Here is a 26,759-nt window from a genome sequence, read left to right as displayed (position 1 = left end):
ACTTCTAGAGAGATTAAGGATCCAAACATAAAATTTAAATTTAAATTTAATTTAATTAAAAATTAAAGATCCAAACATAAAATATAAAGCAATAAAAAAGTTAGAGTAAGATACGGAAGAATTTTTAACCCATATCCCGGTGCCGGGGAAGAACCTTCTAAGTGTGCCATCAAATCCAGAAGGCACAAAGAAAAAGAATGACAGATTTAACTTTATGCAAATTTTTTAACTCTCTGAAAGGCTCCCTAGGAGCAAAACTCTGTCATTTCATGAGAAGCACTCTGTTGTTAATCAAGGAGAGCACGGTTGGCAAAGTAGAGAATCTCTGTACAACACGAACTGTTCCCTTACCTCCAGTGACAATCACGTTTGCTTTTGTGCAGTAACAGAAAGTGTTGGCTCCTCTTGGCATGGAGAACTCTCTGACAGGCCTGGGAAACACAAATTAGATGTAAAGCCTCTACAATTCCCTATATCCAACTAGTTCTAACATACACGTAGGTTGTGTTCAATAGGTTCATTTCTAAGCTGGTTGTAAATCTATGTAGCCACAGAAACTATTATAAGTAATGATGAAATCCGCACTGACCGACAGAGTCTACTTGTCCATAATGTGGTGATATTAGCACAGTACTCTGTACTGTTTCTGCTTAACAGGAAACCCAGTCCTCCCCTCTGGGGTGGTGACCAGAGACCAATCCTTCTTAATCCAGAAAGGATAATGGATGGCTAACTGGGTCCGTTTGGTGTACACAAGGCCAGGAACACCTTTGGACATGTCCTCTTCTCCCACCAACCACATCCCACTGCTGTTCAGTCCTGTTGACTTAACCTTTAAAATACACCTGAAATCTGACCACTTCTTCCCATTCTCATTACAGTGTCTAGGTTCAAGCCTTCGACCCCCCCCCACCAGACCTTCTGCAACAAAGTGCTAACTTCTCAGCTTCCACTGTTGTCCACCTTTCTGTCTACATTCCCACCTCAAATCCTGCTGTCATTCTCCAGCCACGATGGTCTTCCTAAAACCTGAGTTAGAGCACAGCACTTCTCTCCAGGGGCTTCCCGAGGCTCCAAGAGGAGCCGAGCTCCTTCATCTGCCTGGCCTGCATGGTCCTGGGAGGCCCCATGCCTTCCTCTCTCCCCTCATGCTGTGCTCCAGCTGTCCTGCTCTACCCAGCCCCCCTTCTGGCTGCACTGAGCTCTCTCCCTCCTCAGGAGATTCTGCACAAGCCGAAGATGTGCTGGCCCCAGATGCCAGCCCCTCTAGCAACCATCCTCCTGTGAGTGTCAGCTCACATGTGCCCTTTCACAAGGGCCTCGACTCCACAGTCCTGCCCTCACTAATGGAGTAGTGTCTTCTATCCCCTGGTACCATGTTATTTTCCCTACAACTAGAGCATCTATTATATAATTTTGGTATATAGGTTTTGAGTGTTAACTTGGTATCTTGAGTATTACTATGCTGGGCTTAAAAGAGCTGAGCTTGAGTGAAAATGTGTAGGTTTAAATCCTGGCTTCATCCAGTGCCTCGGCGTCCTAATTTATGAAATGGGATAATAATACTACTACTGCTCTCAGGTACTAGCAATAGTTGAGAGCTGTTACTGCATCTGACCAGATGGGGAAAAGAAGGAGACATGAAAGGGGGCACCCAGAAGGAGCCCCAGACCAGGAGGTAAGCAGACCCTGAAGCCAGGGCAGGGAGAGGGAGTGGGAGATTATGGGGGGAAGGAGAGGGAGGGAAGGAAAGCAACTGGCCTTCTTCTCCTCTTGCCTCAGAGGCTTGTGTGTTCTTTCCTTTCCTTTTAAACACACACGGTCGTGTATATCATTCTGTTCTTTGTATTTTCACTTAATATTATATCTTGAAGATCTTTCCAAATCAGTACATAAAATACTTCCTCATTCTTTTCTTTTTCAAAGCTCATGAAAAGAAGCCTCAATGTAGTAACATAAGTCTAAAGTCAGAATTCAGAATTGTGAAAATGTTTAAATGTCCTAGAGAAGAAGTAGACAGTTCTGACTGGGGACTCATTTCAAGTTTTGCCAATGACACCCACACTAACTGTCATGGGTAGATGGACTGAGCTGAGCCTCATGGGGCTACAAACCAGGAATGGCATCATTTTCTTCTACCTCTGTCTCCAAACATGGCCTCTTCCCGTGTCCCCTTGCACTGACAACAAGGCCTCTTGGGCCAGCTCCCATTAGCACAGCTTCTATTAAGATACCTACTGTGTCTCACGGGACACAGTTCACATGGCTTGCCACACGGAGCAGTGTCATTGTGACCGCAGCCCCTCCCACTGTCATTGGTCCAAGGGAGGAATGTGTCCATTAGCAGAAGGCACAGTGCCTCAGGCTCATGGTACTTTCAGGGTCCTACAAAAATGCTCTAATTTGGGAACCCTCCTACACTGTTGGTGGGAATGCAAGCTGGTGCAACCACTCTGGAAAACAGCATGGAGGTTCCTCAAAATGTTGAAAATAGAACTACCCTATGACCCAGCAATTGCACTGCTGGGTATTTACCCTAAAGATACAAACGTAGTGATCCGAAGGGGCACGTGCACCCGAATGTTTATAGCAGCAATGTCTACAATAGCCAAACTATGGAAAGAACCTAGACGTCCATCAACAGATGAATGGATAAAGAAGATGTGGTATATATACACAATGGAATACTATGCAGCCATCAAAAGAAATGAAATCTTGCCATTTGCGACAACGTGGATGGAACTAGAGGGTATCATGCTTAGCGAAATAAGTCAATCGGAGAAAGACAACTATCATACGATCTCCCTGATATGAGGGAGAGGAGATGCAACATGGGGGGTTGAGGGGGTAGGAGAAGAATAAATGTAAAAAGATGGGATTGGGAGGGAGACAAACCATAAGTGACTCTTAATCTCACAAAACAAACTGAGGGTTGATGGGGGGAGGGGGGTTGGGAGGGGGGGTGGGGTTATGGATATTGGGGAGGGTATGTGCTATGGTGAGTGCTGTGAAGTGTGTAAACCTGGCGATTCGCAGACCTGTACCCCTGGGGATAAAAATATATGTTTATTAAAAATAAAATTTAAAAAAAATGCTCTAATTTTTCTTAAAATCAGAAGGAAAGAAAATGTAAGTTTGAGGTCATGATAAATGTTTTCATTTTTTCTCAGTTCAGAAAAAAAAATTTCCAGAAACCATGAAAATCTACTTTTTTCTAAAACAGAAAAAATATGGAAGTATTTAAAGTTATATCAAAAATCATGTGGAATATTGAATAGTATTATGGTGGGAGGGACCCATGAAGGCAAAGTACCCAGGGCCACATAAGTCAGAATGTGGCCCAGCCAGCAGCCTTCCCCACCCACCCCTTTTGGCTCTTCTGGAGCAGGTTCTCATGGAATGGGTTCTCCTGAAGCTGTCCTCACTTGGCTTGGGGTAGGGGGAGTTCTTTCTCCAACCTCCACTTTCTACCCGGAGAAGACAGATGAATCACCCCAACATTCCCCAATTAGTCCCACAGCTGTGTTCCTTGATTCTTCTCTTCAATTATTTTGGAATTGCTAGTTGTCCCCTCTTTGCTGGGGATGGACAATGGCAGAAGGGTCACAGGACTGCTCTACCTTGTAATAATTCTGAGGATGTTTCAGCAGACTTCCCTTGAAAATGGGGCATTAGCTAAAATCCCAAGGCAGCAGGAAAAGAACTATTGGATATCCTGTTAGTTGATCATGAAAAAAAATCTATCATTTTCTCAATTTCTCAGCATCTGCAATGGAACTTATACACATTTAGCATTTATATTTGTTGTTGTTTTAAATACCTGCCCAATAGAATTATACTCTCTATTTTTCTGGCCCACATTGTTAGATGGATTACAAATGAATGAACTGTACCTTTAACTATTTCAGCTTTTAAAGCTATAATTGATGTCAATTGATGAAAAAACTCAAAAATAGATATTTTATATACATATTCAACTTTATATTTTTGAACAGATTGCTCTTTTGTGTGTTCACATCTCTATAATATTCTCTTTTTTATTAATTATTTTTATTAGCATAAAATGTATTATTTGCCCCAGAGGAAAGGTCTATGAATTGTCAGGCTTACACATTTCCCAGCAATCACCACAACAGATGCCCTCCCCCGTGTCCATAACCTAGTCACCCTCTCCGTACCTGTCCCACAGCAGCCCTCGGTTTGTTTGAGATTAAGAGTCTCTTATGGTTTGTCTCCCTCCCTATCCCATCTTGTCTCATTTTTTCCTTCCCTACTCGCCAAACCCCCCACATCAGGGAGATCATATGATAATGTCTTTCTCTGATTGACTTATTTCACTCAGCATAATACCCTCTAGTTCCATCCACGTCGTTGCAAATGGCAAGATGTCATTTCTTTTGATGGCTGCTTTTTTATTCTGTTACTAGGTATATCTTACTCCAACCAAAACACACCAGACCATTCTAAGAAATCAAACGCTTTGTAAGAAATCCATTATGGTAATATCAGCTGGTATTTCTATAGCATTCTACATCTAAAGAGTGAAGAATGTTTCTACTCATATCTTACAATGCAGGGAAATATTTGGTTTTATGTTTGGACTTGAGTCCAGGTCCTCCACACCATTTTCTCTCCTCAAGGATTCGGTGGTGGGTGAGAGGGGGTGGGAGGGCCACCCACTTGGCCAGGGTGTCTCAGTGAGCCCCATAAACACCACACGTGGCACATGGCACCAGGCTCGGTCTCATGTACAAGGTAGGCCCACGTGGTCCATTCCGTAGAAAATAAAATGTAGACACCATGGTACTTTGAGCATAGAAGGCTCCCAACAAATACTTGTTTGAATATCCTTAAGAAATGAACACCCGATTGACAGTGCCCCTTTCCAGAATCACAGAGAATAGAAATGTACTGATTCCGGGAAGTTTCCTCTGAAGTTTTCCCTCTCCCTCTTGAGACAATAGCACTTTGGAAAGGGAAACATTTCCTGACAATTTCTCTCAAAAAAATAAAAACTCAGTCTCCCATCAAAAGGCCCTAACTGAATGACAGTGTCCTTCACCTCAGCTTCCCTGCTCTTGTCACACAAATGCAAACCTGGGAGGGAAGAAGTTAGTCAGATGGAAATTAAAGGGGTAACTGGGGTGTTGTTCACTGAATGTAAGATGGTACTCAGATAGGAAGGCACTGGGGGTTGGGGGGGATTCAGTGACTGATAAAGAGTAGCTATTGAGCCAGTATCTTTTCTCTCCTTGGAGGTGGGGGTAGTTAGTGGAAGTCAAGGTAAGGAGTGAGGAAGAAGGCATTTTTATTTTCTCCTAGACGATGTGAAGTAAGAATGCCTCACGCTGAGGTATTTTTTTAAGTGGTCTACACTCTGCAGTATTACCTTCCACTGATCCATACTGTGCCCAATCCCAAGGGACAAGGGAGAGTCCAGCAGAAAAGTCTAGATCAGTAGTTGGCAGCCTCTTTTTTTTAAGGAGCCAAATAATGAATATTTCAGACTTTGCCATATAGGCTCTGTTGTCCCAACCACTCAAGTCGGCCACTGTAGCATGAAAACAGCCATAAATGAGCAAGCATGGCCCTGTTCCCATACAACTTTATAAGCAAAGAAATTTGAATTTCATATAATTTTCAGGGGGCATGAAGTATTATTCTTTTGATTTGTTCAGCAATTTGGAAATGGAAAAATCATTCTTGGTGTGCAGATGTTACAAAAACAGGTGGCCTGCTGGAGTTGGCCCATGGGGTTTTATGACCCTTACTCCAGATGCGGGAGCATGAAGCCCAAACCAGGACAGCTCTACAGTCACTCCACCTGTTCTCAGGATTCAAATTCTTTTTTTTTTTTTTTTATTTTTTTTTATGCATTTCAGTATCTCTCTGACAGGAACAAAGAAAGGAACTTAAATTTACTGAGTCCTATGTGCCAGGCATTAAGTCAGCACTCTACACGAGGGAACTTAGGTGCCTTTTATAAGACAATAAGATAGGTATCTTCCGGGACGCCTGGGTGGCTCAGTTGGTTAAGCAGCTGCCTTCGGCTCAGGTCATGATCCCAGCGTCCTGGGATCGAGTCCCACATCGGGCTCCTTGTTCTGTGGGGAGCCTGCTTCTCCCTCTGCCTCTGCCTGCCACTCTGTCTGCCTGTGCTCGCTCTCTCTCTCTCTCTGACAAATAAATAAAATCTTTAAAAAAAAAAAAAAGATAGGTATCTTCCTTCCCATCTAAAGACGGGAAAACAGATGGAGAAGAGCTAATGGTATTGTGTGCATGGTGTTCGGTGGTCCCAAAGCTCCTGAGTGCTAGGACAGAGACCAGTTCTGCCTGGCTCTGTTGCAACCAGACTGGGGGAGTACTATCCACTTTCCCGTATAATGACCTGCCACCGACTTGGGTAACTGAGGAAAAGTAAGGCTGAATAGTTAGCTGCTCCTCTCTGGGGAATTGTCGAGCTAGCCAAGGGTTAAAGGTTCAACTTCTGTGTTGCAACAGGCCAACCTCTTCTACACGGCATAATTAATTGCAGATGTTCATTTTCTCGCTGGTACAAAACTCCATTTGTGAAATTACCATACAAAATTATAACCAAAATGGTAATCATGTTTGAAATGGAAATTTTTTCGAGAGGAGTTTTTTCCCTGCCTTTTTGGGAGCCGTGCTGGCTCCCATTTTAACAGCTGGCCAATCATGTATTAGTGTAATTGCAGTTTCATCTGGCTCAACTTAAGACTCATTATAGGAAATTGCAGAAATAGGGATATGTTGAATCTAGCGATGAAGAGGACCTGACTGTCCTTCTCTTGAGATGACTCTCCAATGGTACCGGCGTTTCGGGAAAACGTTATTATACCGCATCACTTGAGAAATCTCTATAGCTTCTAGATTTACGAGAGTGGCCCAAGGAAACCGCTGAAAAGCTCAGCCAGAATCTGACTGAATAGATCGATGATCACCATTTGCTGAGGCTGTCTTGAGTATTTTTACCTCCGTATCCTGACTCTCTCCGGCTGAATGTATCATCAGCCACGTCCCAGGCGTTATGGTAAATACTAGGAAGCTCAGAATTGGGCTCAGAGACAAACTCCTGACTCTTGCAAAATAGACACTTTCCAGAGCATGGATGAGAAAGTACTGGCTAGTCTGAAAAATAAAACCTTCCAGCGAATCTAAGCATTTACAGCTACTAAGTACCAAGTCTGCGGAACACTGGAGTAGAGTAGGAATTTAAATTCCCTGTAATACCATTACATAAACTAAAAATACATACAAATATATATTTTTAAGGAAATGTATAAACAAAAAGATATATTAAACCCAACAGAATGGTTGCCTTTGTGTGTGTGTGTGTGTGTGTGTGTGTGTGTGTGTGTGTGCATACACAGGAAAATGGATTGGGATACAACATAAAGAAGGAATAAAATAAGGAGAGTGTGAACAACTAAGTTCTGCTCTTGAGGTTACTCCACTGGGGTGAAAAAAGGGAATTAGATTTGCCTTGGATCCTGCTGGTTGAAGAATATATTTGCCCTCACAAAAAGAAACGTATGCGATCTAAATGAGAGCAAAAAGATTACTATCCTATTTAAAACCTAACACAAGAATCACCACTTGATTGAAAGATCTTAATGCTTGGAAAAAGGGAGTATGGGCCCCGTCATAACTTTTCCCCAAGAAAAAGATTAGTGCCTTTCTTTTTTCCCCAGTACCGTCATTATTCTGGATTTTGACAGCACACAGAAATCAAAGTGTTCTTTAAAAATCAATTCTTTCTGAAAGATCATAAATGTCTACAAGCAAATAATAACCCTTTTAACTGTTATGGTATTTCACAGTTTTCAAGAGACCTTCACTCATTTCAGCTTGTTTGAGCAATACAAAAGTCCTGGGAGATAAAAAAGTATGATCCCCATTCATTAACGAGGTTATTGAGGTTCAGGTAAGTAACATCCCGAAGACCACTCAACCAACAAGTGGCAGAAGTGACATTTGAACTCCTTTGCTTCCTTGTCAACATACTCCTTTACTCACATTCTCTCCTAGGAAACAGCAAGGCCAAGCAAACAGCCCTCCCAGCCAGAAGCCCAGCAGCCTTCCGCTGCTCTCAGACTTCCTCTGGATCTTCCATGATTTGGCTCTTCACCTCATAAGGCTCTTTGCTCAAACATGAGCTCCCCAGAGTACTCTCTCCTGACCATCCTATCAAAAATATGCCTCCAGTCACTTCATCCTGTAACCCTACTTCATGTCCTAAATTTGTATCATTTACTGGATTATGTCTTTCCCCCTAGAATATGTGCTCCAAGAGAGGAGAGAGTTGGTCTTTTTTGCATACCATTCATCAATTCTTGGAACGGTTTTTGGTATATAATACATATGCAAAAAATACTGTTGCAAACGAAAAAATGAAACTTAGATTCTTTTTGTTCCTCTCATCCAGTAGGTTGCCAATGCTTATAAATTATATACGGATCTGGTCTCTCTCCATTCTCACTTCTACCGGTTGAGTTCCAGCTCTCGTCAGCTCCTTTCTGAACTATTACCCTATCTTCCCAGTCATCTCCTCCTTCCCTTTCATTCTCCTTCCCTCTTTCCTTCCCGACCTGCCTCTCCTTCCCTTCCCTCCATTCTCCTTCTCACTGCTAGGGCAGTTTGTCAAGAACTCCTCAATGACCATTCTCCTGGCCAAAGAATTCAATAGCTCATATAGCTCTCAGGTTAATACTCCAGGTCTTCAGTCTGGTGTGCAGGCTTTTTCATTTTTGGCTTGTCCCTCCTCATCTTTCCCAACCCTTCTCCCTTTCTGTGATCTAATTATAGTGAGTTTCTAGAACTCACTATTTTCTTTTTCATTTCCATACCTTTGTACATGCCAGCTCTTTCATGTGTCTATTTATCCACTCTCATGGAATGGCTTGCCTGGATAACCCTTACCAGATCTTCAAAACTCAGCATGCATGACACCTTCTTCAGGAAACCTTCTCCAATTTTTCTCCCTTCAAAATCCTATGTAAGATGTTCTAAGAACTCTCTTCTGCTCCTCTCTATACCTCTCTAATATCTATATCATGACATTTATCATCCTCTGTGAGAATGTCTTTGTTTTCTCTCTCATTAGACACAAAATCAAGGACCTAGTCTTACTCATCTTTAAATTCCCAGCATATAGAACAGTGTCTCAAACGTATTAACTCATCAGTAAGTATTTGCTAAACAAATAAATATTCAGGCTCTTGAGTTTCTTCTAGAGTGGTCAAATTCCTCAAGTCATAAGACAATTAGTTAGACAATGTTGGGTATATTAATAACTCTCAACAAGCTTGGTGTCTTCTAAAGACACACCCTTAAACATAATTAAAAAACAATAAATAAAGAGACTGAGGCACGAAACAGATACCTAACCCAGATGGGAAAAGAGGTACTCAGAGAGAGTTAGAACAATTTCCTAGAGTTGGTATCATCTGACCCTTGAAGGATTATGGGGTCAATTACCCCTCAATAAAACTGGAAAAAAAAATAAAAACAAAAACTTTTCCTCTTTTCCAAAAAAAAAAAAAAAAAAAAGATTATGGAGGTTGAAGGAAAGGAGGAGAGAAGATTGGGAAGAGTATTTCAGGCACTAAACATGTACAAACTCCCAGCATGATTATCCAGGGAGCAACCACGGGCTCGGAGTTAAAGAAACCTAAGTATAAGGCAGTGAAGGGAACGACATGAAGAGGCTGGCAGGACCAGACTATGGAAGTGCTACAGTAGGGGATGGAGAAACATGAAAGCTATTGAGGTGGTTGGGTATCATCTTCATAAGAATACTCTGGAAGACTAATAGACAATAGTTTTGGCAGTAATAAAATTGAGGCAAGATACCAGTTGGAGATCATAGCCTAGGGGGATAGAGATACAGAAGATAAGACAGATTCAACAAATGTTTATAAGAGAACACAGACAAATTTGTTGATTGGTCATTTGTGGAAGGAATCACGAGGGGTTGCCAGATTTCTGCCTAGGATGATTTGATGGATCAAGAGAAATAAAAAACCCTATATAATATATAGATTGAGAAGTGGGGGAGTTAAGTTATGAACATATGAGTCTGAGGGGCTATAAGATATCCAAGTGGAGATGGTGAGCAGGTATACTAAGTCCAAAATCCAAAATAGCTTGGGTTTCATCAGCATATAGGTCTTAGTAGGCTAGAGAAGAGGAACATCACCCAAGAAGTGCCTAGAAAGTGAGAATTAAAGTTGTGTAGGGAGAGTACTTTAGAGAACACCCCATTCAACAGCAGACACCAAAAAGGGGAGTCATAAAGAAAAGGAATAGTAAGTTACCAGGAGAAAACTCTGGTTTCCCAAAAGATAAGAGAATAGAGTTTTACTGAGTAAGATAAGTAATGCTGAATGTCCTGAGGCTATCTGACACATTCAGTGTCTCTCAGTTATACAATGTAGACACTGGCCAACTTGAGAGTCTCTTCTACAGAGTAGGATGGGGAAAGGTTATATGAGAGAGGATTATATAGGGAACAAGTAATGCCAAAGTAGTGGAGATAGTGAATGAAGAGTACTTTTTCTGGAAGAGGTATAGTATAATAGTTCAAAGGAGATTATATGTTAAGCAAAACATTGCTCATATTAGAAGAGACTTGAGTACTATAGGTGGAAATGAGAAAGTGGGAGAAACTGAGATCAGCGAGATCCTGCAGAAGAAGTTTAAAAAAATGCAAGGCCAATGATGAAATGTTTGATGTCTTAACCTCTAAAACAAAAAGAAAAGATCAAGGATAGGTGTGGATATAGAAGATTCCAAACGATTTGGGCTGCTGGGAATTATTCTAAAGGCCTCAGGGTTTTCTGGTCATGTAGGATGGGACATCTGTGGAGAGTAAGCAGAGCTGGAGCTGGGAATAGTTTGAGGGGACCAAACAGGGAGAAATGAGGACACAAAGGTCTGGGAGGAGGGACGAAGGGCTCTGTTGAGCAGAAGGGTTGGGATTCTGCTGACTGGTGCGTGGCAGAATGGGATGCATAGCACAGAAGAATGTTGGTGAGATATGAGCTCAGATGATGAGTCTGGGCTCCAGGTGGGGAGGGAAAGAAGGAAGTCAAGGAGGGAGCTGATGAAATTGGAGCTAATGAGGGAGATGAAGGGTTAGAGACCTCACTGAGGCCATTGAGAAGGCATAGGGAGAGTCACAGCCTTCAAGAGCCAAAAATGTAAGACACAGCAGCCAGGGAGGGATATTGGGTTTTCTGATGACAAAACTTCTAGATGCTTGTCAGTCTTCTTCAGAACAATGTGTTGATTTCTATTTTGCAATGTGAGAGTGCCAATACACAGCTAAATACACCAATGTAAAGACAGACTTTAAGAAGAAATAAGTCCCTTAATTCATTCAGAAGCCAACTTGGCATGCTTATTATTAGCTGCCACAACCTTTCTTATTTAAAAATATCCCTGCCAAATTTATTATCATAATCCTCTATAAAAGACTTATTCTTCTCTCTAGAGCTTGCTAGAATACTATCATTTATTACTCCTTTTTCTGAGTTCCTGTGATGCCTATAACTATAAGTCATTCAACTGAAATTTAACACGCTCTGCTTGCAATGTGAATTATCCTATCTTACTGACCAGTTGTGTGCCAGTAAATGTTTAATACTGAGCAAGGGCCAGGGAAGTGGGGCTCAGGGAGGTCGTTGTTTTATAACATTTGCTGTTTTCCATGGTATAAGTATTCTTAAGGTAGCTAATTTCAAACTAGCAAGATGACATCTCTGAACTTGGGGTTGGGGAAAGTTACACAGTTGAACACCATTATATAGTAGTCCTATGTCCCTAAGGTCATAAAACCCTCAAGAACATACATAACAGTACAATGTAGTAAAATAAAAAGTTATGAATTTTGAGTATTTATTGCTTTTGGTTTTCATATAATGGAATTGTGAGTTCATAAAATTACATTTTAAATGATGGTAGTATTCAGTAAGTTTGTCAAATTTCTTGAAATCTTAGCAGTCCGCTCTCACAAGCTGATATGAGCGGACTTCCGCATGCCGTTGGGATTACGGCTGTATTTCCTGTCTTCTCCCTTAGATTTCAAGTACTTAAAAGCAGAGGTCAAGTCTTGAACATATTGTATTGTCCATGGTGCTTAACACATAGTGACTTAGTAAATATTTGTTGAATCAGGGCAGCCAGGTGGCTCAGTCATTAAGCGTCTGCCTTTGGCTCAGGTCATGAAACCAGGGTCCTGGCATCGAGCCCCGCATTGGGGTCCCTGCTCTGCTGGAAGTCTGCTTCTCCCTCCCCCACTCCCCCTGCTTGTGTTCCCTCTCTCTCTGTGTGTGTCTCTCTGTCAAATAAATAAATAAAAATCTTTAAAAATGTTCATTGAATTATTGATACAATTCTGGATTAAAGGCTGAAGTACATGACCTATGTATATTTTTCCAGTTACCATATTGACTGTTAGAATTACCCTGATGAATATACCAGAAATATTTGTGCTGGTAAAATCATGTCTGTAGATTTGTGTATCTTGGAGATGACAATCTTTTCTCTGGATGTAGAAGGAGAATATACATCTTTCATAGGGGCCATCGTATTTCATATGGTTTCCCAAAAGCTTCCTTATAGGTATGAATGTATTATAAATTGCCAACATAATACAAATCAATTAGAAATTAAGTTGCATCTTCTCTTAATTAAATGTTTCAGAAATGCACTCCTTTAAAATGCCAGAGTATAATCACTAGTAGTTAATTATGTTACAGAAACTAAATGAAAATTAATTATGCCATAGAAATGATGTTTGTGGAATCAGATCTGATGTTAAGAAATGAAACTGTTTTTGGGGCACCTGGGTGGCTCAGCGGTTAAGCCTCTGCCTTCGGCTCAGGTCATGATCTCAGGGTCCTGGGATCGAGTCCCACATCGGGCTCTCTGCTCCACGGGGAGCCTGCTTCCTCCTCTCTCTCTCTCTCTCTGCTTGCCTCTCTGCCCACTTGTGATCTCTCTCTGTCAAATAAATAAAATCTTTAAAAAAAAAAAAAAGAAATGAAACTGTTTTCAATGTGCTATGAAAAGTTTTTACTTCATTTTCTCAGTGCAATATGTTATACATCAAGATAAACATTTTTATCTTTTTCTAAATGAGGGGGAAATATATGACTTTCATGAAGACTCTAACTTTCAAGAAAATGTAGGGTAGTCAGTCATCTTAGAGATGTGATACTCTTTTCTTCCATAAAATTTCTAATTTTGTTAGTCTGTTTCTTAAATTGAAAATCTTGGAATTTAAAGAAATTCTAGCTCTGTATGTGTGGAGGCTCCCTTTTCCTCTCACTTTTTGTGCATTTCATTTAAAAACTCAATAGAGGGGCTCCTGGGTGGCTCAGTCGGCTGAGCCACTGCCTCTTGCTTTTGGCTCAGGTCATGATATCAGGGTCGGGAGATCGAGCCCTGTGTGGGGCTCTACACTGGGCATGGAGCTTGCTTGCTGGTTGGGATTCTATCTTTCCCTCTCCTTCTGCCCCTCACCCCCAGCTTGTGCACACTCTCTCTCCCACTCTGTCTCTCTTAAAAAAAAAAAAAAAAAAAAAAAAAAGAACTCAATAAGAAGGATCTGGGAGTTATCATCTGTGCATTGTTAGTAGGCCAAACAGACTATTCACCACTTTTCCCAGCCGCCTTTTAGTTGAACCCAAGTCCTCCAGCTATGATGCAATGTTATTGCAACTCACCAACTCTTTAGATAGAAAGACTGAAATTCATAAAAAAAAATAATTACAATCAAGGAAATTGAATTTTAAAGAATGGAATTAAATCATGAAGGAGGGGTTTTATAGTTTTAAGGTTTGACCCTTAGTGTTTTGTTCTGTTTTTTATCTTTTCGGGGTTTTTGGATCTGGTGTATGAATACACAATGAAGAGGATTCCCCTCCATCGAGTTAATTACCCATTACCTCACATATTTACCCTTTTCTTTTTTTCTTCTCTTTTTCTCTCTCTTTCTTTTTATTTTGAGAGAGAGAGAGAGAGAGTGGGGAAGGGGTAGAGGGAGAGAGAGAAAATCTCAACATGATCGTGAGATCATGACCTGAGCCAAAATCAAGAGTCCAACACTTAACCAACTGAACCACTCAGATGCCCCTCTTTCTTTCCTTTCCTCCTTCTTTCCCTTCCCTTCTTTTCCTCCCTTTCTTCCTCCCTCCCTTCCTTCCTTTCTCCCTCCCTCCTTCCCTACCTTCCTTCCATTTCTTCTTTCTTCTTCTTTCTTTCTTCTGAGAATATTTAAGTTCTACTCTCTTAGTAAATTTCAGTTGTACAATATAGTGTTATCTACTACAGTCACCATGTTACACACTAGATCCTCAGATAAGTGAAAGTTTATACATTTTTCCAACTTTTCCCTATTTCCCCAACACCCAATCCCCTGGCATCCACTTTTCTACTCTTAGTTTTCATGAGCTTGATTTTTTTTTTGATCCCTCATGTAAGTGATACCATTCAGGATTTGTCTCTCTGTGTCTGGCTTATTTCACTTGATATAAACCTCCAGATTCATCCATGTTGTCAAAAACGGCAAGATTTCATTCTTTTTTCTGTGGCTGAATAATACGGCATTCTACATATGTACCAATTTTCTTTACCCTTTCATCCATCAAGGGACACTTACTTTGTTTCCATATTTTGGCTATTATAAATAATACTGTAATAAACGTGGGGTCCATATAACTTTTTGAACTCATGTTTTATATTCTTCAGGTAAATACCCAGAAATGGAATCACTGCATCATATGGTAGTTGTATTTTTAATTTTTTGAGGAACTTCTGTACTATTTTCCTACTGGCCGTCACCCAATTATTCCTTCCTCTCACCCACTTCCCTTCCATCAACCCTGTTTGCTTCCTAGAGTTCAGTGTCTCTTATGATTTGTCTTCAACTTTCATCTTGTTTTATTTTTCCTTCCCTTCCCTTATATTCATCTGTTCTGTTTTTAAATCCCACACATTAGTGAAATCATGTGGTATTTATCTTTCTCTCATTGACTTATTTTGCTTAGATAATACCCTCTAGTTCCTTCCATGTCATTTCAAATGGCAAGATATCATTCTTTTTCATGGTTGAGTAATATTCCGCTGTGCGTGCATGCGTGTGTGCGTGTGTGTAGACACATTTATCCATTCATCTGTCGATGGACACCTGGGCTCTTTCCATAGTTTGGTTACTGTGGATATTGTTGTTTTATACATTGGGGTGCATGTGCCCCTTTGAATCATTATGTTCTTATCCTTTGGTTAAATACCTAGTAGTGCAATTGCTGGGTTGTATTTGCTCTATTTTTAACTTTTTGAGGAACCTCCATACTGTTTTACAAAGAAGCTGCACCAGTTTGCATTTGTGAGAACGTGCAGGAGGGCTCCCCTTTCTCAGCATCCTGGCCAGCATTGTTGCTTCCCGACTTGTTAATTTTAGCCATTCTGACTGGTGTGAGGTGGTATCTCATTGCAGTTTTGATTTGTGTTTCCCTGATGCTGAGTGATGTGGAGCCTTTTTTTCATGTGTATTCATGTCTTCTGCCATTTCTTGATTGGATTTTTTGTTTTATGGATGTTGAGTTCACTAAGTCTTTAAAGACTTTGGATACTAGCCCTTTAACTGATAAGACACTTTCTTTTCTTTTTTCTTTTTTTAAAGATTTTATTTATTTATTTATTTGACAGACAGAGATCACAAGTAGGCAGGGAGGCAGACAGAGAGAGCGGGGGGAAGCAGGCTCTCCACTGAGCAGAGAGCCCAATGCGGGGCTCGATCCCAGAACCCTGAGATCATGACTTGAGCCGAAGGCAGAGGCTTAACCCACTGAGCCACCCAGGCACCAACTGATAAGACATTTTCAAATATCTTCTTCCATTCCCACAGGTTGCCTTTTAGTTTTGTTGACTATTTTCTTTACTGTAAAGAAGCTTTTATCTTCATGAAGTCCCAACAGTACCTTTTCGCTTTTGTTTCCCTTGTCTTTGGAGACATAGGTAGCAAGAAGTTGCTGTGGCCGAGGTCAAGGAGGTTGCTGCCCCTGTTCTTCCCTAGGATTTTGATGCATTCCTGTCTCACACTGAGGTCTTTCATCTATTTTGAGTTTATTTTTGTGTATGGTGTAAGAAAATGGTCCAGTTTCATTCTTCTGCATGTGACTGTCCAATTGTCCTGACATCATTTTTGAAGAGACGATCTTTTTTCCATTGGTTAAATTCTTTCCTGCTTTGCTGAAGATCAGCTGACTACAGAGTTGAGGGTCCATTTCTGGGGTCTCTATTCTGTTCCATTGATCTATTTGTCTGTCTTTGTTCCAGTACCATAATGTCTTGATGATTACAGCTTTGTAATAGAGCTTGAAGTCCAGAATTGTGATGCCCGCAGCTCTGGTTTTCTTTTTCAACATTCCTTTGGCTACTTGAGGTCTTTTCTGGTTCCATACAAATTTTAGGATTATATGTTCTAGTTCCATGAAAATGCTGATGACTTTAGCCATTCCAACAGGTGTGAGGTGATATCTCATTGTGGTTTTGATTTCTATTTCTCTGATGTTGAACACCTTTTCACGTACCTTTTGGCCATCTGTATGTTTTCTTTGAAAAAAAATTCTATTCAGAACTTCTGTCCATTTTTTAATTCGATTTTTTGCTTTTGAGTAGTATGAGTCACACACACACACACACACACACACACACACACACACACACTTGGATATTAGCCCCTTATCAGATGTATAGTTTGCAAATATTTTCTCCCATTTAGTAGGTGGTCTTTTCATTTTGCTGCTGATTTCTTTTGCTATACAGAGCTTTTTAGTTTGATGTAGTCTCACTTGTTTACTTTTACCTTTGTTGCTTTTGCTTTGGGTGTCAGATTCAAAATGCCACAGCAAAGATCAATGTCAAGGATCTTCCCACTTATGTTTTACACTAGGAGTTTTATGGCTTTAGTTCTTACATTCAAGTCTTTAATCCACTTTGAGTTAATTTTTTGTGTGTGGTGTGAGATAGGGGTCCAGTTTTATTCGTTTGCATGTGGCTGTCCACTTTTCCCAACACCATTTATGAAGACACTGTCCTTTCCCATTGTGTATTCTTGGCTTCTTTGTTGTAATTAATTGGTCATATATTGTAAGTTTATTTCTGGAATTTCTATTCTGTTCCATGTCTGTTTTTAGACCTGCCATACCACTTTGATTACTATAATTTTGCAATACAGTTTGAAATCAGACGGCATAATGTCTCCAGCTTTGTTACTCTTTCTCAAGACTGCTTTGCCTATTTGGGGCTGTTTGCAGTTCCGTTCAAATTTTAGAATTGTTTCTTCTATTTCTGTGAAAATATACCGTAGGAATTTTGATAAGGATTGCATTGAACCTGTGCATTGCTTTGGGTAGTATGGTCATTGTGACAATATTGATTCCTCCAATCCATGAGCATGGAATATCTTTTCCATTTACATGTATCTTCTTCAATTTCTTTCATTAATGTTGTACAGTATTCAATCGTCCATCTCTTTGGTGAAATTTATTCATAGATAATTTGTTTTATTTTTGATGCAGTTGTAAATGGGATTATTTTCTTAATTTCTCTTTCCAATAGTTCATTATCATTGTGTAGAACACTACTAATTCTTGTATATTTGTATATATTTTGCATATTTGAGTATTTGATTTTGTGTCCTGTTTACTGAGTTAATTTATTAGTTTTAACAGCTTTCTGCTGGAGTCTTCAGGACTTTCTCTATGTAATATCATGTCATCTGGAAATAGTGACAGTTTTACTTCTTTCTCTCCAATTTGAATACCTTTTATTTCTTTTTCTTCTTACTTGCTCTGGATAGGACTTCAAATACGATGTCAAATAAGAGTGGTAAAAGTGTACATCTTTGTCTTGTTCCTGATCCTAGAGGAAAAGCTTTTAGCTTTTAATGAGTATGATGTTACCTGTGGGTTTGCCATATTTCTTGTGGCTTCAGTTTGCCTTTCTCTAATGACTTATGATGTGGAATGTCTTTTCATGTGCTTATTGACATTTGTATGCCTACTTTGGTGAGGTGTCTCTTCAGATCTTTTGACCTGTTTTTTAAAATTAGGTTGTTTGTTTTCTTATTGTTGAGTTTTAAGAGTTCTTGGTATATTTTTGGATAAAAATTATTTGGATAAGAGTCCTTTTATCAGATATGCCTTTTGCAATATTTTCTCCTAGTCTGTGGCTTTTGTTGTTGTTGTTGTTTTGACGGTGTCTTTGTAGAGCCTAAGTTTTTAATGTTAATGAAGTCTAGCTTATCATCCATTCCTTTCATGGATTATGCTTTGGTATTGTATCTATAAAGTTCCTATTTAGATTTTATTCTAGGAGTTTTATAGTTTTGTGTTTTACATTTACATCTATGGTCCATTTTGAGGTGTGTGTGTGTGTGTGTGTTTGTGTTTGAAAAATATAAGTTTTGTGTCTTGATTTAGAGTTTTTATCACGAATAGATAGATTTTGTCAGATGCTTTTTTGCACCATATGATCATGTAATTTTTCTTCTTGGGCTGTTGATACAATGGATTACATTAAATAATTTTCAAATGATGAACCAGCCTTGCATATCTGGTCATGGTGTATACTTTTTATATCTTATGAAATTTGTTATTATTTGTTGAGAATTTTTGCATCTATACGCAAAAGAAATATTGGTCTGTAGTTTTCTTTGTTTATAATGTCTTTGTCTGGCTTGGTATTAGGGTAATACTGGCCTCATTGAAGGGGTAAGGAAGTTTTCCTCTGCTTCTATTATCTGGAGGAGATTGTAGAGAATTGGTGTAATTTCTTCCTTAAGTATGTGGTAGAATTCACCATTAAATCCATCTGGGCCTGATGCTTTTTGTTTTAGAAGGTTATTTATTATTAATTCAAATTCATTAACAAATATAGGCCTACTTAGATTACCTGTCTTCTTGTGTGAGTTTTGGCAAATTGTATCTTTCAAGGAATTGGTCCATTACACCTAGATTGTCAAATCTGTGGGCATAGGGACACCTGGGTGGTTCAGCTGGTTAAGCGTCTAACTCTTGATCTCAGCTCAGGTCTTGATCTCAGGGTTGTGAGTTCAAGCCCTGTGTTGAGCTCCACTTTGGGCACGGAGACTACTTAAAGAAAAGAAAAAGGTAAGAGGAGAAAATAAATCATACATTTAAAAAATTTGTTGTTGTATAGACTTGCTCATAATATTCCTTTATCTTTTTAATGTCTGTAGGATTTGTGGTGATGTTACTTTATTTCTGATAGTAACAATTTGTGTCTTCTGTTTTCTCCTTAGCCTGGGTATAGGCTTATCAATTTTATTGATCTTTTCAAAGAAACAGCTTTTGGTTCTATTGATTTTCTCTACTGATTTCCTTTTTATTGATTTCTGTTGTAATTTTTATTATTTTTTTCTCTGGTTACGTTGTACAATTTCTCTTTTTCTCTGTTTCCAGGGTGGAAGCTTAGATTATTGATTTTAGACCTTCCTCCCTTCTTCTTCTTCTTTTTAAAGATTTTATTTACTTATCTGAGGAGAGAACAAGCATGCCCAACTTGGGGGAAGGAGCAGAGGGAGAGCTGAGCAAGGAACCCAAGGCAGGGATTGATCCCAGAACCCTGGGATCATGGCCTGAGCTGAAAGCAGATGCTTAACCAACTGAAGCCACCAAGGAGCCCCATGTCTTTCTTCTTTTCTATATATGTAGCCAATGTTATAAATTTCCCTGTGAGTGGTGTTATATATTCCTTTATCATATATACACATATATATCTCAACACATTATTGGCATTATTTTGAACAAACTGTTACCCTTTAGATCAATTAAGAGTAAGAAAATAAATGTTTTTATTTTGCTTTCACTTCTTTCTTCAGTAATGCTCTTCCTTTCTGTATGTGAATCTGAGTTTCTCAGCTACATTATTTTTCTTCTTTCTGAAGAACTTCTTTTACCATTTCTTGGAAGGCAGGCCCACTGACAACAAATTCACTCAATTTTTTTCATCTGAAAAAGTCTTTATCCTTTAGTTTGAAGATACTTTTGCAGAAAAAAAATGTTTTGGCATAATTTTTCTCTCAACTCTTTAAATATTTTACTTTTGTCTTCCTTGCTTGGTTTCTAAAGAGAAGTTGGATATAATTTTTTCCCCTCTGATTTCTTTCAAGATTTTTTCTTCATCTTTAATTTTCTTTCATCTTTAAGTTTGGATGTGGTATTCCTAAGTATAATTTTTGTTTTTGCATTTATCCTGTGTGGTGTCCTCTGAGCTTAATAGATACGTGGTTTTGTATCTGACATTAATTTGGGGAAATTTTCAGTCACCATTGCTTCAAATATTTCTTCTTTTCCTTTTTCTCTTTATTCTCCTAGAATTCCCATTATGTATATAACTCTTGTAGTTGTTCCATAATTCTTGGATATTCTGTTCCATTTTTTTCAGTCTTCTTTCTCCTTTTTTTTTAATTTACCATTTTTGAAACAAGTATTGACATATTCTGAAGTCCAGAGATTCTTTCCACAGCATGTCAGTCTACTTTTGATCCAATCAAAGGCATTCTTTGTTTTTTTTTTTATCTCTAGCATTTCTTTTTGATTCTTTATTAAAATTTCTATCCCTCTGTTTATATTACCTATCTCTTCTTGTTTTTTTTTTGTTTTTTTGTTTTTGGCATGGTGTCTACTTTATGCATTAGAGCCCTTACCATATTACTCATAGTTATTTTACCTTCCTAGTCTTCTGATTTCAATATCCCTGCTGCATCTGAGTTTAATTAGATACTTGCTCTGTATCTTCAAACTGTTTTTGCATTTTGGTATGCCTTGTACATTTTTTTTTGATAGCAGGACATAATCTATTGTGTAAAAGGAACTGCTGCAAATAGGTGTTTAATAATGAGGTTGTAAGGTGGGTGGGATGAAACGAAAGTGGTCTATAGTCCTTTGATTAGGTCCCAGTCTTTAGGTGAGCCCGTGTCCCTGAACTGTGAACTTCACAATGGTTTTGCAGCCTCCCTTCCCTTAGGTGAGTCAGGATGACTAGAGTGGACTGGATTTGGTATTTTGCTTCTCCTGTGTGAAAGCTAGAGTTATTTCCTTCTCCAAGGGTATTTAGTCTTTGATAAAACCCCAATAGTTTAGGATCTGGTAAGATGGTTTTGCTTGAGGACAGACTTTGTTAAGAACAGAATGTTTGGGTGTGTTTGAATGTGGTGCATTTTCCTCTTCCCCATCAGAAGCAGGAGAGGAGTTTCCAATATTCACTGTGGGGAATTGGTTGAGCTCCTGGAAGTAAAATTCACAAAAGTATGGGGACCCCTTTAACTAGGTCCCTGGAGTTTTTAACTCCCGGGCTTTTCTATGTTGAGCCCCCAGTGATTTGTCAATCACAGTTTAGGTTTTCCTATCACAGTATATTCGTTTCCCAGAGGTATATGTTTTTGGATTTCTGCTCTGGTAAGTTGTGATTCTTAGTATATGCCGTCTGTCTCTCCAAATTTGAGGACAAGAGTCTGATCTGTGACTTCACTTCTTTAAGGATGTAAGAAAGATTTAAGAAGAGCTGTTGATTTTTTAGTTTTGTCTTTTTCACCTGCTGTTAGGGCCAAGCGATGACTTCCAAACTCTACATGCTAGACTGGAAACTAGAAGTCTCTATGCATTTTTAACACAGTTTTGTTGAGGTATAACTTATATAACACAAAATTCACTGATTTGTAAATGTACAATTCAGTTATTTTTAGTAAATTTATACAGTTGTATAACAATCACCACAGTAAGTTTTGGAACAATTTCAATATCTCAAAAAGTTTCCGTTTCTACTTCAGATCCCTTCTCTTACCACCACCTCCTGGCATCCACTGATCTACTTTCTATCTCTATAAATTTGCCTTTTCTGGACATTTGATATAAATGGGGTCATTGAATGTGCAGTCTTTTGTGTCTGGCTTCTGTCAGCATCATGTTTTGAGGTCTATCCATGTTGTAGCATATAACTTAACACATTTTTAAAACTGAAAATTGAAGTATAGCATCTGTTTTATAGTTATCATATATAAATATAATTATTAACACATAGGTACTATATAGTTATGGTTATATTATATAATTATTACATATGAATAGTTATCAATAAATATTTAACCAGATTAAAAATAAGACTACATACTCTTCAAATGCACCTGTCTATAAGAAAGCCATTTCATGTCTTTATTATACATGGAACATGTTTGTGCTACAGACACTCACAGGTTAGCTGGTTGACATGTAAGAATGAGTCTTACCCCCAGAACTATAACAATATGGGTATAGATGCACCTGTATTGATTTATTCCAAAGACTGCGGCAATAAACAACAGATGAGCAAAACTGTTGCTAGGAGGACACATCATATTCCAATTTGCATGAGTAACATCCATGACTTCCTAAAAAGGTAATTGATCTTGTCAAGTAAATGGAATCATTCACACCTGATGTTTCTAAAAACTAGTTTGAAAACTCCAGGGCCATCATGGTCTTAGTAGTTGTAAAAAGTCTGAAGTCACAGAAAGTTCATGTACACAAACTACTGTACTTACAAATTATCCTCAAGTCTCTTCAAGGATTCCAAAACCAGGGAATGAACACTGTCTAAGGAGCAGGACCCAAAGCAGCTTAGAGGTGTAATGTATCTAATTTTCATCACCCAGTCATTATGCAGCTTCCTTTTAACACTGCAAAGAGAAGAAGAAAAGGAGGGGTTACGTTAGACACACACAAGCTTGCACATGGGACACCATCGTGTACGTGATACCACTTTTAACCGTTTAACTATTTATCATCTAGCATATTTAAAATGGAAAAATAAAAATGTATTTATCAAATCAAATACGGAGCTGTAGATTCAGAATTAAAGGAATAACCTAGAAGCATCTCTGTCTAATACGGGCACTATTATCCTCACTTTACTGAGAAATTCGGGTCATCCAAAGGGACTGTGTTTCATTTTGTTTTGGATGAGTCAATTCATGTTCATATTTCCCATGAATACTTTCAGAACTAGAAAACTGGGGAAATTTGTAGTCCCCGGTAGTCCCTGTTTCTACTGAAGCTGAGGCTGGGACAGTTGTATTCCTGGCTCCAAAGCCTTGCTCATCAGTGCACAGGACATTTCAGTGACAGGCTTAGTATTAGGGGTCAAAACTTTTATGGTAGAATTCTTGTCTTAACCTGGAGGAAACCATCTTCCTGTTGTTATATTTACTCCTGTTTTACGGTATATATGTTTCCTCATTCACAATGCTTATGGAGTGCCTACTGTATCCCAGGTAAAAGGACATAAGGATGACTAAGGTAAAATTCTTGTTCCCAAGTTCCTGAGATTCGGGTTGAGGAGTAGAGGTGTTTAGAACTCAAGGCGGGAATGTTCGACAATATGGGATTCAACAGAGTAGAGAGATTTCTTCCTCCATGCCAGACTATGTTTAATTTGGACTCTGGTGCTGGCTACTTCCTTCTTTAATTTGTACAACATTTTGCATACCGGTGTTTTCTACCCATGCCCTTACCCCCACCCATTTAAAATGAATGAATTATGTGAATATCTACTGCAGGAAAACATTAATGATAGCTCCAGAGTTTAATTACCACTTTGGCCTTAATACTTTTCATTTTGTTAGTTTGAGAATCTGTTAGTGTAAGAACAAGCTTCCCCACTCAGACCATCTATACACTTCAGTCTTGAATAATTTAAATCATGTACATGAAGATCTCTATATGATTAAATCATCTACATGTAAATAATCACCCAAAAGAACCAGTGCAAATTAGCATTCATTTAGCTGTACCCAGATTCCTCAGATTCCTCAGATTCCCCCATCTCATTTCAAACATATCCAGCTAATGGAAACAGGGATGGGAAAGAGGCCATGGAATTTTCTGATGGGTGACAAAAATCTCAGAAAGAAAATTAATGTCTCAGCTTCTATTCAAGAGCCTGTCATAATTGGAATGAAGTGCTTAATAGTGTATATGAGGTACATAGAAAAGTTAAATTTTTTACTTAATATTTTATCATGAACATTCTCCTTGTTATTAAATATATTTCAAAACATTATTAAATGGGAGTGCATGGCATTCCCTAATATACTATGATTTACTGAATGCCTTTGGTCCTTAAAAGCTTTTTTTTTTATTTTTATTTTTTTTATTTGACAGAAAGAGAGTACAAGCAGGGGGAGCGTCAGGCAGCGGGAGAGGGAGAAGCAGGCTTTCCACTGAGCAGAGAGCCTGATGTGGGGCTCCACTCCAGGACCCTGCGATCATGACCTGAGCCAAAGGCAGAGGCTTAACCCATGGAGCCACCCAGGTGCCCCCACTCTTGGTATTTTAAATATCCAACCAAAAAAGGTGTCTGACAAAAAGATATATTTTACATATAAATGTATTATATTTATATGGACATATTTACAAAACATGTAAACATATTTGTGGAAACTATATTAATTTTGTTATAGATGTATATAATATCTGAATTATTTACCTAAATGATTGATCATTTAAATTAATTATTCCTCCCTTGTTGGACACTAGTGACTTTACTATTAGAAACAATGCTGTGATAACCATACTTATATTTTTAAATGCATGAGGATTCTGGGTCCTAATGTAGAAAGGTTTATTAAGACACTCAATGCATCTCCCAGACTGCTCTCCTGAGAGGGATCAAGCTCATACTTCCACCACTGATAGTTTGTGAGACTGCCTGTTTACAGAATCTACCCCATTTTCAACCTCTACCCCATTTTCATTGTTAGAAATGAGAAATTTTATCCGATTTTAAGTTGTACTTCTTTGATTAAGAATACTTCTTTGTTCCTCTGCTAATAAAAGTAATATATATTTACTGTAAAAATGTAAAAGATGGTCCAATATAAAGACAACAAAAAATCACCTAGAATCCCATCATTTGGAGAGAATTGTTAGCATTTTTGCCTGATGATCACTTTGAAATGTTTATTGACTCTTTGCACTATGTGTGTCTGTGCATAAATTATCTGTTCATAGTCTTTACCCATTTTTCTTGGGGAATGATTATTTTCTAATTGAACTGCCAAAACTATTAAAGAGTATTAACCCATTGTTTCTCATATTTAGTATATTTATCACAGTTTGTTATTTACTTTTTTAAGATTTCTTTATTTTAGAGAGGGGGGGAGGGGCAGCGGGAGAGAGAGAGTCCTCAAGCAGACTCATTGCTGGGCATGGAACCTTACGTGGGGCTCAATACCAGTACCGTGAGATCATCACCTGAGCCAAAATTAAGTCAGACACTTAACTGACTGAGCCACCCAGGCGCCCCTTCAGTTTGTTATTTACTTTTAAAATGTTATCTTCTGATGTCCAGAAATTTTTATTTTTTTTCACATCTACCCAATTTTCTCTTTGAATTCTGTATCCATTGCTTTTACATTGAGGATCTTTTTCCATATTCAAGTGCTAGCAAATAGTCATATATATATTTTACAGTTTTTTCATGATTTAGTTTTTTTTCTCATTTAATTTACACACTTTAATTTGCTCAAGTACCTATAGACTTTAATTGTCAATAACATTTACAATTGGAACTCCAGTGGCTAATTTTCCTCTCTCTCTTCCCAGTTATGCTGGAAGTTCCTTGAGGTAAGAAGTGATTCTTGTTCGGCTTTGTATTTCAGATCTCTACCACAGGGCCTGGTACATGGCATTCACTATACAGATACTTGAACACTGTCTATTATTAGAAAAATTCAACTGCCCATGTGATACCCTTACCTTTTAAAGTTCTTTGAGTCTAAGACTTGGCTTTGTAGTTTTTTCTTGGATTTTGCCTGCTTTAGTCCAAAGTCATCACTGTTTACTGTGAATTTGTTCACGAAACCACCATCATCCCCCAAGAGGATGTCGTCTCTGCAGAGCTGGTTGGGCAAAGACACGACACACACACAAAGAAGGCAGTGATCCATAGGCTTTATGACGAAATAGTTTTCCTAGAAGCAGAAGGATGCTTTCAGTGAGTTGTTACATTGCTCTAAATGTCCACATAGTAATCATTGCCCTATTATTTGATGAAAGTCTTACTTTCTGATATTTTTAATTTTAGATATTCACATTGTGTTAAAGAAATTTGAAAAAAGAAAAAAAGTTAACCAAGTAAAAGTTAATGAACATTCACTGTGAGCGCAGCATTGTGCTTTGGGTACTTTTTGGGAAAAAGGTGAGGTACCTTGGGCTCAATACTTTAATGAGATTTTCTGTTTGGTTGCTATGAATGTCCCTCTCTTGGATTTGTAAGGCTATGCTAATGGGAAGCATAAGAAGGTTTGGCTGTTATAAGACTGCTGACGTAAAACTGTATGGGAAAATAGGAAAATCAAGTATTAACACCCCAATTATGTCATAAGAAGTTATCAGGAAAAACATATCCTAACATCCAAGTTTGTCCAGAAATATTCAGCAAGCATCTATCAAGCTGCCTCTGGGCTGTTGTGCTGGGTTCACTAAGCTGTACAGCCAGGGCTGTCCCAGAATTCAGTCTCTACCTACCTAAGATAGAAGAAAAGAGTATTTAAAATTTTTTTTGTTTTGGGGCACCTGGGTGACTCAGTCGGTTAAGTGTCTGTCTTCAGCTCAGGTCATGGTCCCAGGGCCCTGGGATCAAGCCCCATGTCGGGCTCCCTGCTTAGC

The 26,759-nt window shown here is 38.8% G+C and overlaps 1 protein-coding gene across 3 annotated transcripts in view; it reads right to left on the bottom strand.

Annotated features, from left to right (window-relative positions):
- Window positions 1-26,759, bottom strand: part of WDR64 (WD repeat domain 64) — a 139,513-nt gene that overhangs the window by 80,951 nt on the left and 31,803 nt on the right. For 2 of the 3 annotated variants that reach the window (XM_047703881.1, XM_047703884.1), the window contains 3 exons: window positions 25,848-26,062; window positions 22,634-22,768; window positions 352-431 (listed from right to left, as the gene is read on the bottom strand). In XM_047703881.1, coding sequence (XP_047559837.1) covers window positions 352-431; window positions 22,634-22,768; window positions 25,848-26,062 — 430 coding nt within the window. The remainder of the gene's footprint in view (window positions 1-351; window positions 432-22,633; window positions 22,769-25,847; window positions 26,063-26,759) is intronic. The other variant, XM_047703882.1, reaches the window with a different exon arrangement.

The sequence above is a fragment of the Lutra lutra genome, chromosome 15, assembly GCF_902655055.1.
Source record: "Lutra lutra chromosome 15, mLutLut1.2, whole genome shotgun sequence".
NCBI classification, from domain to species: domain Eukaryota; kingdom Metazoa; phylum Chordata; class Mammalia; order Carnivora; family Mustelidae; genus Lutra; species Lutra lutra.
This window is presented reverse-complemented; position numbering and strand designations above follow the sequence as displayed.